Below are 16,555 nucleotides of genomic sequence, written 5' to 3'. Positions count from 1 at the left end.
TCAGTTTTAAAAAACAGAATATTACCAATGACTTTTAGAATCAATTTGTGTTCCCCTTCCCAACTCAATGTCCTTCTGACCATGAATTTTTGCTTGTCTTTCATTTGTTTTTTTCCTAATTCATACATACCTAAAACATATATGGCTTACTTTGACATGTTCTGATAACATGTGAATTCCAACATACTGTGAGTATTCCATAGCTTGTTTTGTTTGTTTTGCTTTGTGAGATTTTTCTATGTTGATAAACAGAGCAGCTGTGGTTCACAGGACATTGTATCATTGGAATACATCATAAATGAACTGTTGTTTCCAGTTTTTACCTGGAACCATGTGAAATCAGTTTTTTTTTTTTTTTTTTAACCTGGAACCATGTGAAATTAGCTCTGCAGATTAAAAGTGTTCAGTTTCAGTTATTTAATATAGTTTAATTGATACAAACAATGCTGCTGCAAACATTTGTGTATATTTCTCTTTATGCCTATGTGAAAACTTATCTTGACTGGGAAGAAGTGGAATTTCCAATTTTAACACACTAGCATCTTAAATTTACTACATCACGTCAAACTGTTTTCCAAAATTACTATTCCTCCTGTATCCCTATCATAGAAGGATAAATGTTCCCACTGCTTCACAATGTTAAAAATACAGAGTACTTTTTTTCCTTTGCAAAATGGGACAAACTGGAAGATGTACAATTATATTTCATCATGTTTTTAATTTTTGTTTTCCTGAACAGTGATAAGGTTAAGTATCTTAAAAATAAAACAAAACAAAACTGAATTCCTTCATTTATATTTTAGAGAAGAGCGTCCCTGGAAACCTGACTGTATTTGTCAGGCTTCGACCAAAGAGCTGCAGAATTCTAGATGTAGGAAAATGGCCCCACTGGGTGACAGTTCCCACCAAAGCCCCGAGAGGAAGAGGCTCCCACAGCCAGGAAGGTGGGTGGAGCCATGGCTAATGTGCCACATCTCCCTAGCACCCAGACTATCTGTCCTAGCAACGATACTGGCTTTCCTAAGAATTGTGGTTTTAGTCAAATACATCACATCTTACCACTGGGTGTGGTGGTACATGCCTTTAGTCTCAGGACTCAGGAGGCTGAGGCAGGAGAATCTCCAGTTGGAGGACTGAGGATGTAGTTCAGTGGTAAAATACCCCTGGGTTCAGTTTCCAGTACCAAAGAAAAAACAAACAAGCAAAAACAAAAAAATCCCAGCAACTGGAACTATGTAATCTAACAGGTGTTTCTGGTGGGACTTCTTGGACTGGCTCTGTTGGGGCTGGCTTTCTGCTGTTTAACAGGGTGGAGGAGTGAGGTCAGGCTCCCCATGAAGAGTATTCACAAAGCTGAGCCACTCGGTGGCACTTACGCCCGGTGCAGCGCTTCCAGTGCTCCTGGCCCACGGTCAGCAGCTCCTTCACGCCATCGTCCATGGCCTTGGTGAACTTCCCCACCGCGTCACACTTCTGTTCTCTGTGGTCAATGGGAAGGACACCAGTGGTGTGGGAGACACAGACCAAACCTAACCCAGCCCTTGTTTTCCTGCACGGCAGCAACTACCCTTTAACTCAATAAGTCTTAAACAGAAGAGGCTCAGATTTTTAAATATGACTTAAAAATCCGCCACTTACATTTTAGCTTTGCTTTCTTTCCTCAAAGAAAGAATTTTAACTAAAACTGAAATTCTAAAGTAAAATTACCTCTTGAGAATTTTATGCAAGGAAATTCTGTGGTTTCTAATGGTAGTTATTGCTAAATTCATTCCACTGAGTACTTTAACAAACAGATGAAAACCTGGGTACACACCAGGTAGCTTTGCCTAAGACTCAAGCTTTTGAAGGGTATAAAAAGCTCATCTACTAACCTACAAAGACCACAGTATACTGCTGAATGAAAAAAGCAGTTCATAAAATAGAATGGAAGGGCTGGGAGTATAGGTTAGTGGCAGAGCACAGCTTAGCACGTGTGACACCCTGAGTTCCATCCCCAGAGCACAAAAATAAAATAACATAAAATAACAAAAAAACACAAAATGACATAAAATAAGAATGATTAAGGGCTGGGGATGTAACTCAGTGGTTCAGTGCTTGCCTAGCACGTGTGAAACTCTGGGTTCAATCTTTAGCGCTGCAAAAACAAACAAACAAAAAAACACTAATTAAAAAACATATAACTGAGATTATTTCTATTTAAAAATAATTCTCAGTAGTTTGATATATAGAGTAGAGTTTTGAAAACTATAATACCAACATATGAACATTCATTTTTTTCTTGTCCATATTTTTAGTAATATATAAGCAAAAGAAAAAAATCTTAAAATTAAAACATCCCAAGATTGCTTACTAGTCCTTATACAGAAAAGGAACTACTTCAAAATTCAGCTGGTCTGTTTTAAAAAAAGATGACCCAATGCAAAACAGATGGAAAAAACAGAAAAGCCAGGTTAGAGACTGCGTCCTTCAAAGTGGGGCTCAGGATTTCGGCTTGTTGGCTTCTGAGTGGGTACTAGTGGCTCTGGGCCACTTGGTCTCATCATACTTTACTGGAACTGACTAAGACTGTGTCAACTATGGAATCACTGACTTCAAGGTAAAAGAAATCAGAGCTTAATCTAAAGTTATGGCAGAAACATGGCACTTCCTTCCAAACATGGTGAGTTCCTGAGTTCTGACCAGGAACCCTGCTGGCGTCATAAGCTCCCTTCAGCTCCAGCACAAACACCCTGGCCAAGACTGCACGCCACGCAGGCAGCTGCAGATGACTGCACTGAGAGCAGCTGTCAGCGTCTCTTACATCTCTGTTAAGTCCAAGTCAGGCGCCTCTGGTTCCATGGTGGAAAATATCATGACTCCCACCAGCTCGTCTTTCTCAGCCTTCCTCTTCCCAGTTTTCCATTCCTTCAAAAGAGAACAGCATCACAAAGTCAGATGCACAGCAGTCAGTGGTCTTCCAGATTCCCGTGCCGGCTCAGTTCACTGGTCATCCTCCTCTTCCTCCGTTCCATTCTCCGGCATCAGGGGCCAGGTGCCTGCACACCTCAGTGTGTGACCTGCACCATTGCCGAGCAGTCCTCACGAAACCACGTCTTTTGAGAGCAAACAGATTTGGTCACATGCCTTTTCCAAGGCTACCAAGATAAACACAGTAACTATAAACACACCCTGTAAATTTTGACCATTAGCTGTTTTCAAAAAATGGTTAGAACTTTTCTAAAATACAAGATGGGAACCAGTTTTATGAGATATTTTTAAAAACTTATTTTAAGACACACACACACAGTGCCCATAGCAGAAATACACAGAGCAACACACCCTCACACAAAATGTGTAAGTACACCTCGGCCAAAAAAGAAAAGAGCTGGCATTCCAGAGGCCCTTGGCTCCTTCCTTACCACCCCTCTCCCCCACAAGGGTGCCCCTATTCTTTCTTTGACGGTTTTCATTTCCTGCCTTTTTTGGTTTTTCACATCTACCCTTCCCGCCACCCCCACCATTACTGTTTGGCCATGTTTCTGAACTTGCAAAGAGCTATCAAGTATGCACTGCTCTGTGCCTGGGTCCTTTGGTCAGCCATGGAATGACCTACATCCACACTGCTGTGTGGCTGCACGTGCTACTGCATGAGCATTTCCCAACGTGTCCATCCACTCTGCTAGTGGCAGCCACCTCTCCCTGTAAGGGATATGCCCACCTCTTGGTGTGCATGTGCTGTACTCCGTGGTACCTCTGAGTGCACATGCTGGATCCTGGTTCAACTATGGTAGGTAACACCAGACTGTTTTCCAAGCTGCTCTTACCCATTTCCACTCCCCCCAGAACAGTGAGTCCAGTGATGTCTCACCTCTCCAAGGAGAAGCGTGGCTGTCAGTCTCCTCATCTTAGCCATATTGGTGAGTGTGGACTGGTGTCTTGCTGTGGTTTTAATTTACATTTCCCTGATCGTACTGAGCTGATTGTCTTATTGTTTATGTGGGTTTTTATAAATTCTAAATACCTTCATTGGGTATTTATGTTGCAAATATCTTTTATCTAAATAGCTTGTTTTTTTTTTAAACTTTTAATTGTTTTTCTGATAAAAAAAAGTCCTTAGTCTTACTGTAGTCTAATTTATTCATCTCTCCCTGAATGCTCAGTCTTGTTTGTGTCTCATTTCAGCAATCTTTTCCCATGCTAGGGTTATGAAGATAATATCCTAGGTCATGTTCTAGAAGGTTCATTATACTGCCTTCCACATTTACATCTGAAATTGGTTTTTAAAACCTTGATACAATGGAAAATTTCAAACATATATGAAAGTAGGGCTGGGGATATAGCTCTGTAGGTAGAGTGCTTGCCTCACGTGCACAAGGCCCTGGGTTCAATTCCCAGCACCACCAAAAACAAAACAAAACTCATATGAAAGTAGAGAGAAAAGTGTAAGCCCCCACAGACTCGGCTTCAATGACATCAACCTTCTGTCGCTGTTCTTTTCTGTCTCATTAGTTTATTGTAAGAGAGAATGAACAATTTTTACATTATGAAAGATTTCAGAACTTCAAGCAATAGGCAGCTTCATGTGGTGCAGTCCCCACAGTGACTTACTCAGCCTACGCACTTTCCAAGACTGTCACCATCTCTAAATAGGAAATAATACTTATCAGCTGGGAGCAATGGCTTGTGCCTATAATCCCAGGTACCTGGGAAGCTGAGGCAAAAGGACTATAAATTCAAGGCCACTAGGCAACACAGTGAGACTCCATCTCAAAAAGAAAGAAAAAAAAAAGAGATAATTAAGGAAGAAAAAAAATTCCTCACTGTCCAGACCCACTTCAATGCCTCCGTATCTGGAAGAACTTTACCTCCAACTTCCCTCCCCCTGGTTGCACCTCTACACTCTTACCCTTCTGACGGATGCTTCTGCTGCCTGCATTACTCTTCCTTGAGACTTTCCTGGGAGCACACCCTCCTTTGGTCACAACTTCAGCTGCGTGCCCTGCAACTAACATTCATGGAGCAGAAGAAACCGCCCAGACCCTGTCCTGCTGCAAGGCCCACCACACAAGGAGACTGCAGTCGGCTCTGGATGTGAACATGGGAGAAGCTGTCCAGAGCCCAACAGGCCCAGCACTGCTTACTGAAAAAGCTCTGTTCCCTCCCTCCGTGCTCAAGGCTACTCTATCCTGTCCTCTGGGGCTGCCTGTCTATCCTTTAGAGGAGAGAGGGGAAGGAAAAAAAAAAAGAGGAAGGAATGAAGAGAAAAGCAAAGGCCCAGAGGCACCAGCTCGGTGCTTCCTAAGCTGCCCGAGCTGCACTGAGCTGAGGCCAGCGGCGCCCTCCTAGAGCATCTGGGCTCCTCTTAGCACTTTTCCTACTCACGACATTTTTTCCTGTTTTTAAATCTGTGAAACACAGTATTAGAAATTTTATTTAGGTCTTCTTTTACTTATCTCAATAATGTTTCATAGTTTTCTATGGAGAGCTTTCTTAAATTTCTTCTATTTATTCCTAGTTATTTGACACTTTGGATGGTATTGTAAATTATAGGCTTTTGGGTTTTTTTACTTAAAATCTTTTTATCACTGACAAATTGCAATGTCTTATCTCTATAGCTACCTTAATGCTCATTTATTTCTAGTAATTTCTATGTATTTTCTTTGGGATTTTCTATGTTCACTACTATATGAGCTACTAATAGCCACAGAACTCATTTTCCTAGTTCTACAATGTCATTTGGTAGGAGAGGAAAATGTGGCCCAAAGAGAACACATGCCCTGAGCAAGATCACGCAGTGGTCAGAAACAGAGCCCAGGCTGGAAGAATCCTGACTCCAAATTCTCTGTTTCTCTGACACACTTTTACTGCATGCCGATCTGTCTTTGAAGATGGCAGCCATGAAAAATAAAACGACCCGTGATGAGGGTTTACTATTATTTGTACACTATACTATGTAAATACATGACCTTCAGATATGCTTTCTACATCAAATCCTGGGCAAATCACACAATTGGGACTACTGAAGTCCTTTGGGTCATCATGAGACAGCAAACCATGAGGGGTCCATGTAGCTTCCATAGCTACCAAGTAACAAAATGTTAAAAACCTATTTTCACTTCAATATAGCTCCATGACATACTACAGATTAATGCTGCCTCTTAACAGGAAAGCCAGGGTTTGCGGAGCAGCCTGCAAGACTAACAGATGACACATACAAACTTACAAAGAAACGCTAGAGGACCTCAGTGTTTTCCAATTCCCTCCTTGGTGATATGCAACACACCAAAAGTGCCTGTCAAGTCTAGAAAGAGGCAGTAACTGAAAATTAAGCCCAAATACTTATACTGTGTTAAACATGTGTATATGTCTGTAAATACACAGACAGGGCCCTAATATTTAGACAGTGTGCAAATGTGTTCACTTCAACAAGGGAAAAGTACCATAAGAAGTTTAGCAAGTAAATCTCTGCCTGAAAGTTCCAACAGGATTGATGGTATTCTACTATGTGGTTTAAGATATAACCTCATAACATTTTTTCCAGGGTCATAATATATTTAGCATCTGCTGCTGTTCTGAATGAACTCAAGTTTTTACACTTTGGACTATTTTCTAAAATACACAATATTTTTTATAAGTGAGTTATGGAGAAAATCCCTTTAGAGAACATCTTTATAAATTCTTTTTCAAAGCGACCTGCCGAAGAGACATAGTACAGCGTACAGTAAATGCTCATCAGGAGAGAAATCTATTTCCTAAGCAGACATAGTGGGATGTCAAGTAGCCATTTTTTTCTAATTTTAACTGTAAGAGAAGACTTCTGTCAGTACGTGGCCCCTGGGGTCAGCAGAGCAAGCCCAGCGTGTCTTTTGGATTCACAACACAGTTATGGGAAAGTGACTTGGCTCTAGGAATGGTTCACCAGATTCTGCTTTCCTCCTGAGATGCTACGGCACTGTGAGGTCGAAGGCAATCAGGAACCATCACTGACAGCTGACAGCACCTTCCTCACCTGAGGTCAGTAAACAACCTGTCGCCCCCACACACCCTTCAGCCTGCCTGCCCCTGCTCGGCTGTGACCAGACGTTCCCAGCTGGAGGGGCCTCTGCCTGGCAGCTCTTTCACTGCACATTGAACTTCCTCTGGTGGGATTTAGGTTTCTGTGCCCTCTTTGTCTCTGAAGGGGGTGACAAACAAATTCCAAACAGCCTAGTTTTAGCTTCTAGACAAATTCAGTGTGATCGTGGCAAAACTCATTTCCCCAAGACTGTGACAATGAGTTGTCCTACCTTCTCATCTCGGAAATTTAGGAATTGCTGGAAGACCTCACTTTCGGAGATCACTGGGTGCCGGCACATCCTGGTCATCCAAGCCTGAAGTCTCTCCATGCGCATCTTTATAAATTCCTCTTCAAAGCGACCTGCCGAAGAGACACCGCCAGTGACACACAACCCTCTCTAAAGTGAATTGCTATTGCTATGACTGAGAAGCCATTTCTGTGACTGCTGGCTGACAATAGAAAGCATTTTGTAAAAGGCAAACCGTGGGAATTTTTCAGCATTCTAAAAACCATGCAACACAGGATTTCTCAAAGGCTTACAGGAAGGATATCACAGTTTTTAAGGAATGAAATTCCAATTCAACATATCAGCAAAGCTTTTAGTGTGTCAAAAATTAAAATTTTAAGTAAGTCTTATTGGAATACAAAAAAACTATCTCTAGCTCATGAGAGTAAACATTAGTCCAGTTCCTTGGTGGCCACAGGAAGCCCCAGAGGAAAGAAAGGAGGAAGTGTAATGCAGTAAGTCACTCTCCCAAAGTACGTAACATTTCCAAAGCTGCAGAAATACAGCTAAGTGCACATAATCCTCACTTAGCACTGTACTCAGTACTTGAGCAACTCAGGACTGTTGCTTTATTTCTCCACTGTGTTTTAAAAAATTAAACTGAAAATAGGCTGGGGAAGCAGCTCAGAGGAAGAGTGCCTGCTTAGTATGTGCAAGGCCCTGGATTCAGTCCATGTGTGCACCACAAAAGAAATCCAAAGAAAACACCCGTAATTTTTCCATGAATGTGATAATGGAAGTTATTATCCTAGAATTTTTATGGTTGCATTAAAGTAGAGCTCAATGAGCAACGTTGCTATTTTAAAAGTAGAAAGTCAGTTTGACAAGCATGAGGTATCAACAGCAAATCAACACCGAGGATTCAGGGGCCTGTGAAACAAACTCCACTATGACCAGTGAGGATACCACCGGATCCTCTCCCCAAGAAGCAACTGCAAGGCTGGACAGCAGTGGCAAAACCACATCAGTCCTCTGCAGATAAGCAAAGGCAAACAGCCATCTCTCCCAGCTCCTGTGTGCTTTCCCACCCCTGCTGAAAGAACGCCAAGGCAGAGCGCTATGGAGACTGGCAGCGCTGCCTTCTTGCCAGGGCAGGAGGCAGTTCATCTATGTGAAGCCGACAGAGGGAGCTGCCTGTGTTTCAGATAGGAATGGAAGTGACAATGGTAGAGGCGGGTGAACAGGGAGCACCAATGACCCTACAGCTGAGATGGCTGAGCCAAGCACATTCCAGGGTCAGGGTGTGCACGAACAGCAGCAGCTGGACCAGGCCCACCTGAAGCTGCACACGTGTGAAGAGACAGGAAAGGGCTCAGGAAGCCTGGTGCAGCAGCACACACTCCACAGTCCCATCTACCAGGGCTAACTTGGAAATGACCCGAGCTTTGAAAGTACTCTCCCTACCTACAGTTACCTGGACAGGACAGAAGCCCTATTGGCATGAGTTGCTGAGCACAACCTCTGTCCAATCAATCACTGGCCTCTCACCAATCTACATGGACACAGGAAGTAAGACTGATAAAATAAACAGGGCTGGGGTGTAGCAGTGCTCAAGAACTTGTGGTATAGTATGCGTGAGTGAGGCCCTGGGCTCAAATCACTAAAAAAAAAAAAAAAGGCTTTTGAAATATAACCACATATAAAAATAACTAAGCTGCAAGGGAGCCAGAATTCAGAGATTCTGCCAATGAAAGTTACTTAACGAAGCAAAAACAACTTTCAGGGAAGAAAAATCAGAATTTAGAGTTGCTAAAATATATTCCCCCAAGTCTCTAGTTTTCAACAAAAAAATGAGAGTACTGCACAGAAACAGCAAGATATGATCCACACTGAGAGAAAAAGCAGTCGAAAGAAGCTGTCTTGAGTGTCCTAAGATGTTGAATTTAGCAGCTTCTACAAATATGTTGAAAGAACTAACGGAAACTTGTTTTAAAAAAATTAAACAGAAGTATGATAAGCAGTCAACAAACAGCTTCTCAAAGAGATGGAAATTATTTGAAGAAGCAAAAAAAAAAAAAAAAAAAAGAACCCCAGGGAATTAGCAGAATTGAAAGTACAATGACTGAAATAAAAAATTCCCTCTAGGGGCTCAACAGCAGATTCAGGATAGCAGGAGACAGAATCAGAGCATCAATATAAATTCTTTAAGATCAAGAACAGAAAGAAAAAAATAATAAAATGAACACCTTAGAACTCATCAAGCAACCAAATACCTGCAACGGGAGTCCTGGAGGGAGAAGAAGAAAAAGAAGCAGAAAAGATATTTGAAGAAATAATGGCAAAAACCTTGCAAAATTTGATGAAAAACTTTTATCTACACTTCCCAGAAGTTCAACGAACCTCAATAAACTTTGTATTTGTACAACACATACAAAGGGATCCTCACCAAGATAAGCAGAACTAAACCACTGAAAGACGCAAACAAAAAGAAAATCATGAGAGCAGAAAGCCTGGTGCCATCTGTGTGTGAGGCTGCGGAATGAAGGGCCGGCTTGGAATTGTCCCAAGGGTTTGTTAACTAACCAGTGGTTGAAATTTAATGATTTTTATTCTACTGAAAAACTTCATCTTTGTGAAAATTCTTCTGACATAGCTGGTTTGTCTCTAAACTATGCCTTTGGAAGTTATTTTATGCTTGGTAAGACTTTCATACCAGGTTCCAGAGACTAATTTAAAAAAAACCACCAGTAGGAGGAACTCTCATTCCTCCACTTCATACAAACTTTACTTGGGTTTGCACCAAGCATGCCATGATACTATTTGGCATCCAGGGATAAACCCAATTCATTCAGTATTATTTCCCAAAGAACCAAATCCACAAAAAATGTTGGCTAGGAACTTTGTAAGGATATTGGTTATTAAAAAAAAAAAAAAAAAGGATATTGGTTATGAAGTCCACAGAAATGTCAGGACATCCTCTACTGGGCTTCCTCCTCCTCTCCTCCCAGGGCTCAGGAGGAGGAGAGTTTGTACACCCAATGACCTGTGGCAATCACAGGCAGAAGGCAAACCAGAGAGAAGCGGGGAAAGGCGGCTCCGTGTGCCTCAGTCTCCTCAGCACACATCCCAGTCAGCAGGCCAAAGCACAGCTGTTTTTAGACTGGGGGACTTTGCTTTCTTGCTTCTCTCTGCCACCTACTTGGAGGCATGCCCATATTTCAAAAAACAAACAAAACAAAACTTAATATGGAAGGAGAACTGTGACTCTGAGGTGCTTTAAATAGCACTGAATTATCTGATTCAGAATTAATAATGTATTAAACCTAAATGACACAAGGAAGCCCCACAACCCTGAGATAGTCATTGAACTCGTTAAATCCTGTGGAGCGCATGCTGTGCCAACCAAGAGGCCAAAGGTGAGTGTCACACCAACAACAGACTGAAATTCAAAAATACGAAGAAAGGCAGGACTAATGTTTTCATGGAAAGAAATCTGAAAGCTGACACTTAAGCAATGAGGTGGCAAAAGGAGGGAGAGTGTCTACCCTGGGCGCAGGCAGGGGGACTCGGGAACCCTGTGGAGGAAGTGGCTCACTTCCACTCTCCACCCCGGCTCTTTGAGGGGCCTCATCAGCTCTCCAGCAGGGCTGCTGGGATGTGTCCATCTACCTAGAAGGGAAGCCCTTACTCTCTATTCTGAAATTTCTGAAAAAAATTTTCAAAAAAGAAAAAGAAAAATTTTAAAAATGAAATTTCCACCCCCCCATTTCTAGAAAAGTAAATATTAAACTAAGTAAAATACAAAGTAAAGCTTTGAGGGGAATGACTCTCTTCTCCCAGCCCCTCGGGTACCTCACTCTCATTCTCCACCCAGGCCTTCCTGCACTGTGGTTTCCTTCCACTGAACATTTCCCGCTTCTACTAAACCCCCTCCTCTCACCTCTGGAAAAGCTCAGTGTCTCCAAAAACCTCTGTAATGAGCCACAGCAGCAGAGTCCCTGAGCTCGCACACCCAGATTCCACACCAGGCTAGGGATGAAGACCAGAGAACAGGACAGCTCCCCAGCTCGGGAATAAATCCTGACTGCTCGTTTACAAGATGCCCTGGCATCACGTGGTTACTTACCAGAATAATCTGGGGGGAGGGAAGTGGTGAGGGAAGCAGAACACTTTAAATAAACAAGAAAAGGGAAAGGGCAATAATCAATTACAAACACCTCTGTAGAAAGTGACACAGCTGGTCTGCATAGCCTCTTTACATTATTTAGGTCACAATTTTTATTTTCATTTTAGGCTTTCTAAATAATTTCTATTTTTTCAGGTGTCATTTTTTTCACATTTTTTTAAAAAATGTACCTATTTCTTTTATAGGAGAAAATAAAGACAAAGACTGCTGGAATTCAAGGTACACCCACTAGAGCTCTGATAACAATTTGTTCCCCTCAGTGTGGGGGATCAAAACTGCTAGCAAATTTTATCAAAAATCCCATTAGTGTTCAGGTAACATCCAGATGTTACCAGAACATCTGTTCTGGCTCCCTTTTCAGATGTACTAACTACTGTTCCCACACTTGGGCACCCTGCTGCTCTAGAGAACCACATCCCCTGGCAGGAGGCCAACCTGACTGCATCCTTTTCCTTGTCCTATGCTCAGCGTGACACATACTCACCTGTGACCTGCTTGTCTGGTAGAGAAGGGATCGGAATGGCTGATCCAAACTTAACCAGGAGACGTTCATACAACCAGTCAAAGTGCTTATACCTGTGGTTTACAGATCGATTAGTGTTCTACAAAATAAGGGAAAGAGATGAGAAGTTACCAATGTCCACTACAGAAAACAAGGGGAAAAGCAAGCAGCAGACAGCGCAGGGAGCATGGCTGTGTCCGACACTGTGCACTTACAGTAGGTGTTAACTGATATTCAATGTAGCTCTTCAGACCATACATTTTGGAGCCTTTCCTGGGATCTGCCACCACACAGTCAAATGTAGAGGTAGGATAAACCCACATCGGGCCATAATCTCCAACCTACACAATGATCCAGGAAAAGTTAATCTTATAACATGGAAAAACAGTACATACAATTGGTACAAATCAGTAAATGATTCTTTTAGGATTATAAGTCATCTGGAAGGTTATTCTTACTCCTCTTCAAGAAGTTTCATAACTGGTCTCTGTTCCTATGAGAGGTCACATTTGAAGAACACACTTGTTAGGATGAACACACTTGTAGGCAGCCTGGCCCACAAGGAGGAGAAACTGGCTCCCCATCTAGGCAAGTACTGGCTGGAACACAGTGCCTCTCTCTAGATCAGTTTCTCAAGCTATTTGTGAAAAGCCATTTTAAAAAATTTCCCAATCTATTACAGACTAATAGTTTTACGAAGTAACAATTTACACATTTGGATTTCTCAATGATGTCAAATTACCATCAAATTTTCTAAACACTCTCATTTTTTGTACTTAACTCTGGGTGAACTAGTAACAGTTTTCAACTGGGCAACTGATCTGTGGATGATAATTCTGAGTAGCTCTGTTCAAAGCTACAGAAATGGCTAATTGGATTGGCCAGGATCTCACATCCATGGCTTTACTGTGGGCAGGGAGTTTTTATCTTGTCTCTCAAAAGCAAGAATTAGGCCAGATGTTTTCTCTTGGGGCTGTCTGTGCATTGGGTTGGCTCACTTCCTGTGCCGGGTATTCCACCTGCTAGGCAAGGTTTACCAAAAGACAGGCCCCAATCTTTCTCCACTGCCTTTTCCCATCTGTGACCAAGGGGCAAAGGCATAAATTCAGGTGAGTCTTCTTAGGCTTCCACTACAAAACTGGGGTTTCACTGGGGATGGGGTGAGGAAGGGAACTGGGCTAACATCTCTGTGGGGGTACCGGGAACTTGCATGTAAGTGTGGAGCCTGAGGATCATTTCTGCCAGGCACTGCTAACTGCCATCAGGTCTGCAGTCCTGAATGTGGCCATTTCATCTTGTTTAGAACTATAAGGCTATAGAGGTGGCTGCAGAAGACATGGGTCCTGGGGCTCACACACAGGCTCCTGATATCACTCCCTGAATGACTGATAATTTCATGTTGGCTCTGGATCATCCATTTCAGAATGAATAGAAGCTTACAGATTTCTGAGATCCAGACTGTAGGACCAGTGGATCCCATCAAAGAACATATAAAGAACAGGAGTCTTGGGTGGCTCAGCGGTAGAGCACTCACCTAGTGCTTGTGAGGTGCTGGGTTTGATCCTCAGCACGACTTAAAAATAATAAATAAAATGAAGATATTGTATCCAATAATAACTAAAAAAAGAACAGGAGTCCTTATGATCTTGAGGATATGTTAACTTCTTGAATTGGAATAGAAAAGTACTAAATTATGTAATCTAGGAATAAAGTAAAAAAAAAAAAAAATGTAAAGGGAACACTTTCCAGGAAAGAAATCCACTCAGATTCAGGGAGAAATGAAAATAGTTTATAAAACAGCTTTTCATCTTACAGTTAGAAAAAGCAAGAAGAGTAAAAAGGAAACGAGAAGACCATGTGTTTTAGCTTGAAAGAAGAGAGCTTTGTGCAGGCTGAGATCTCTAAGGGAAAACCAGCAAATTTAAGGGAAAAGAGTGACAACCAGTCCTCTTTCTTTCTCAAGGTGGACAAGGGAAAAGAAGGATGAAGTATGAAAGTCCAGAGGTCTTTAGGTCAGGAAGGCAACCGAGGAGGACTGGAGTAAGGGACTAAAGAGAAGGTCTCTGAGAACCAACAGCCATGCTGTCCCCAGAGGGGCCGGAATGCAGGACGCTCTCCGAAAGCTTCAGAGTAGAACCCGAGGGCACCTTGGGGAACTTCCCTCATGACTGGCACTGAGGGGCAGGGTTGGCCACGTCCCCGGGGCCATATTTCACCAGTGGGGAGGGCTACTTGTACCTTCCAAATAGAGAAGCAGGTCTCTGGGTTCTCCTGGCTTCCTGAAGACTGTGGCTTTGCTCAGCTTCCCTTTCCATGCAAGAGGCCCTCACAGGCAGCCCTGCCTCTACCTAAAGCTCGTGAGACAGGGCCAGGCCCAGCTTTCCACACTGGTCCACCACTGTCACCCCCAAGACAAAGTCCACTTAATGAAGGTGAGGGCAGAGCCATGGGCTCTTGATTCTGTTGAGTTCTAAATTTAACCAAAAGAATAATTAGACACACACACACACACGCACACACACACACACACACGTGTAAAGGGAACACTTCCAGGAAAGAAATCCACTCAGATTCAAGGAGGAATGAAAAAATTATTAAAAGCCTGGCACAAACAAACAAAAAAATCAAATAATTGTTAATTCGACTACTACTTTTGGTAAGGTATACCCCAAATTTGCTTTGAGGGAAAAGATAAAAGGGGCTCCACTGTCTGGAGGTTTCTAGGATTTGAAGCTTTTCAAAGATGTGGGAACAAGTAATTAAAGCATCCAGTATGATTCCTGCAATTTCATCAAGTCCAGAACCAAAAATTATAGAACCAGACCAGTGTCTTCTCATCCTTGTTGGCATCATGGCAATTCTACCCTAGGCTGCCCCACCTCACATTTCATAGGGTTAAGTGGATAGGGTCAGAAAATAGCCAGAATTTCATTTGGGAACATGCAGCTAGATCAAAACATGGGATGAAACCAAAGAGCCTGTGTCACTCTGCATAATGATCAGTATTCTAAGACAGGGTTGGTGTTGTTAGCGCCCAGCTTCCACTGCTTGAGCTGACAGCTGGCCTTCCGCAAGAAGCACTGTGACCAGCATACTGGAAAAGGACCTGATTCTGACAGCATGCTTGCACTTTCCAAGGTGGAACTGAAACATCTGAACTGAGCTTATTAGCTGAAGTAGGTAGAAAACAGCATGCAAAATACACACATTAGAAAAGGTTTAAAAGACTATGTCTATGAAGTGTTGCTTCAATATCAATAATTTCAAAGATTAAAAACAAAAAATATCTGGATAATATTCAGGCACTAATTTAAGCTAATTATCTTTAACATTCCTAAAATACTAGGATATCATCAATTATTTGGGACATAAATCTGTTTAAAAATACTTTCCAGAAGACTGATAACCCTTTTAGCTGTAAGGCATTAAGAAAGACCTTAATTAGAAACAAAGCAAACAAACAAAAATGAACAAACTTACGATGATGGGAATTTTCTCTTTGGGTTTTGCTAGTTGCTTGGCCAACAAATACTGTTCCATTCCAGGTTTTGCAAATCCAGGAAATCTAACCATGAGGATAAATGCTGTGAGTCTTAATGCCTTTCCTCAGAAATTTTCCAAGTCTCACCATGTTTCCCTGATACCCCAGCTTTAACCTTGTTCTATCTTTCAGATGCACCAGAACTGGAGTGTGGTAAATAAAACCTGATGTAAACAGATTGTTCAATGGCCAGCTCATCATTTAATTACGCTCCAGAGCACTTTGATTTCAGAAGGTGTGATATTCATTGGTTCCCTGTTTGCCTAACTGGATCTGAAACCATCTATCACCAACATTGTAAAGGGAAACCTGAAAAAGGCCCCTCCCATGCCCTATTACCCAGCACACCAATTTGAGTTGGCCACATGGAGCAATGGGTACACAAAGGCATTCTACTTCGAAAGTACAGGTGCCTTTTAACACATTCATGCAGGGTGACCTCAATTAGGCCAAGAATGCAGACTCTGTTCACAAGCATCTGTGCCATTTTATTTTGGAACGCCTTCAGGGTCAGTTTATGAGACAGGATAGAAGTCTTCCTAGTCAGCAGACCCCAAGCATCATAAATGCATACGGCTACAACTCTACATTCAAAGGAAATATCTAAAACTGCAGAACAACTAGAATAGGTGCACAGTGATCCAAAGTGCTACTTCTCAAAAAGAAAATGTGTTTTAGAATTTACTAAAAAATCCTGAAAGCAAAATACCTAAAATCGGGGGGAAAATTTACTTTTACAAATCCCAGCCTGCTTCTAATTTCATTCATATACCGAGCCAAAGGCCAGCATGATGCTCGGGGGTTGGTACCTTTCTTTCATTCTTAACTGGCTTCCCAGAAGTCCCCATACCCTAGACATGCTTTAAAACGCAGCCCAGACAGGGAAGAACAAAGAGGAGTCTTGGAGTCGGTGGCTCTGGATGTGAACCGTAGCTCCAGCACTCAGGTGGTTTCCCCAGAGAAGAATGGAACTGAGACGACCCATGTTCTTGGGTGATAAGGGAATTGAGGGGTGTGAAGAACCCAGTATGGAGATACTCAGTGCAGCCTTGGGGGGATCCCTC

The 16,555-nt window shown here is 42.3% G+C and overlaps 1 protein-coding gene across 2 annotated transcripts in view; it reads right to left on the bottom strand.

The window, feature by feature from the left end:
• Positions 1-16,555, bottom strand: part of Snx9 (sorting nexin 9) — a 103,515-nt gene that overhangs the window by 12,461 nt on the left and 74,499 nt on the right. For both annotated transcript variants that reach the window (XM_046456582.1, XM_046456581.1), the window contains exons 7-12: positions 15,431-15,515; positions 12,166-12,291; positions 11,933-12,050; positions 7,266-7,396; positions 2,801-2,904; positions 1,377-1,480 (exon numbers count right to left, since the gene is read on the bottom strand). In XM_046456582.1, coding sequence (XP_046312538.1) covers positions 1,377-1,480; positions 2,801-2,904; positions 7,266-7,396; positions 11,933-12,050; positions 12,166-12,291; positions 15,431-15,515 — 668 coding nt within the window. The remainder of the gene's footprint in view (positions 1-1,376; positions 1,481-2,800; positions 2,905-7,265; positions 7,397-11,932; positions 12,051-12,165; positions 12,292-15,430; positions 15,516-16,555) is intronic.

The sequence above is a fragment of the Marmota monax genome, unplaced genomic scaffold, assembly GCF_021218885.2.
Source record: "Marmota monax isolate L192 unplaced genomic scaffold, Marmota_monax_Labrador192_F-V1.1 WCK01_AAM20220418_F8-fsc00164, whole genome shotgun sequence".
Classification (NCBI taxonomy): domain Eukaryota; kingdom Metazoa; phylum Chordata; class Mammalia; order Rodentia; family Sciuridae; genus Marmota; species Marmota monax.
Note: the sequence above shows the minus strand (reverse complement) of the source record. Positions and strands in the feature narration are given on the sequence as shown.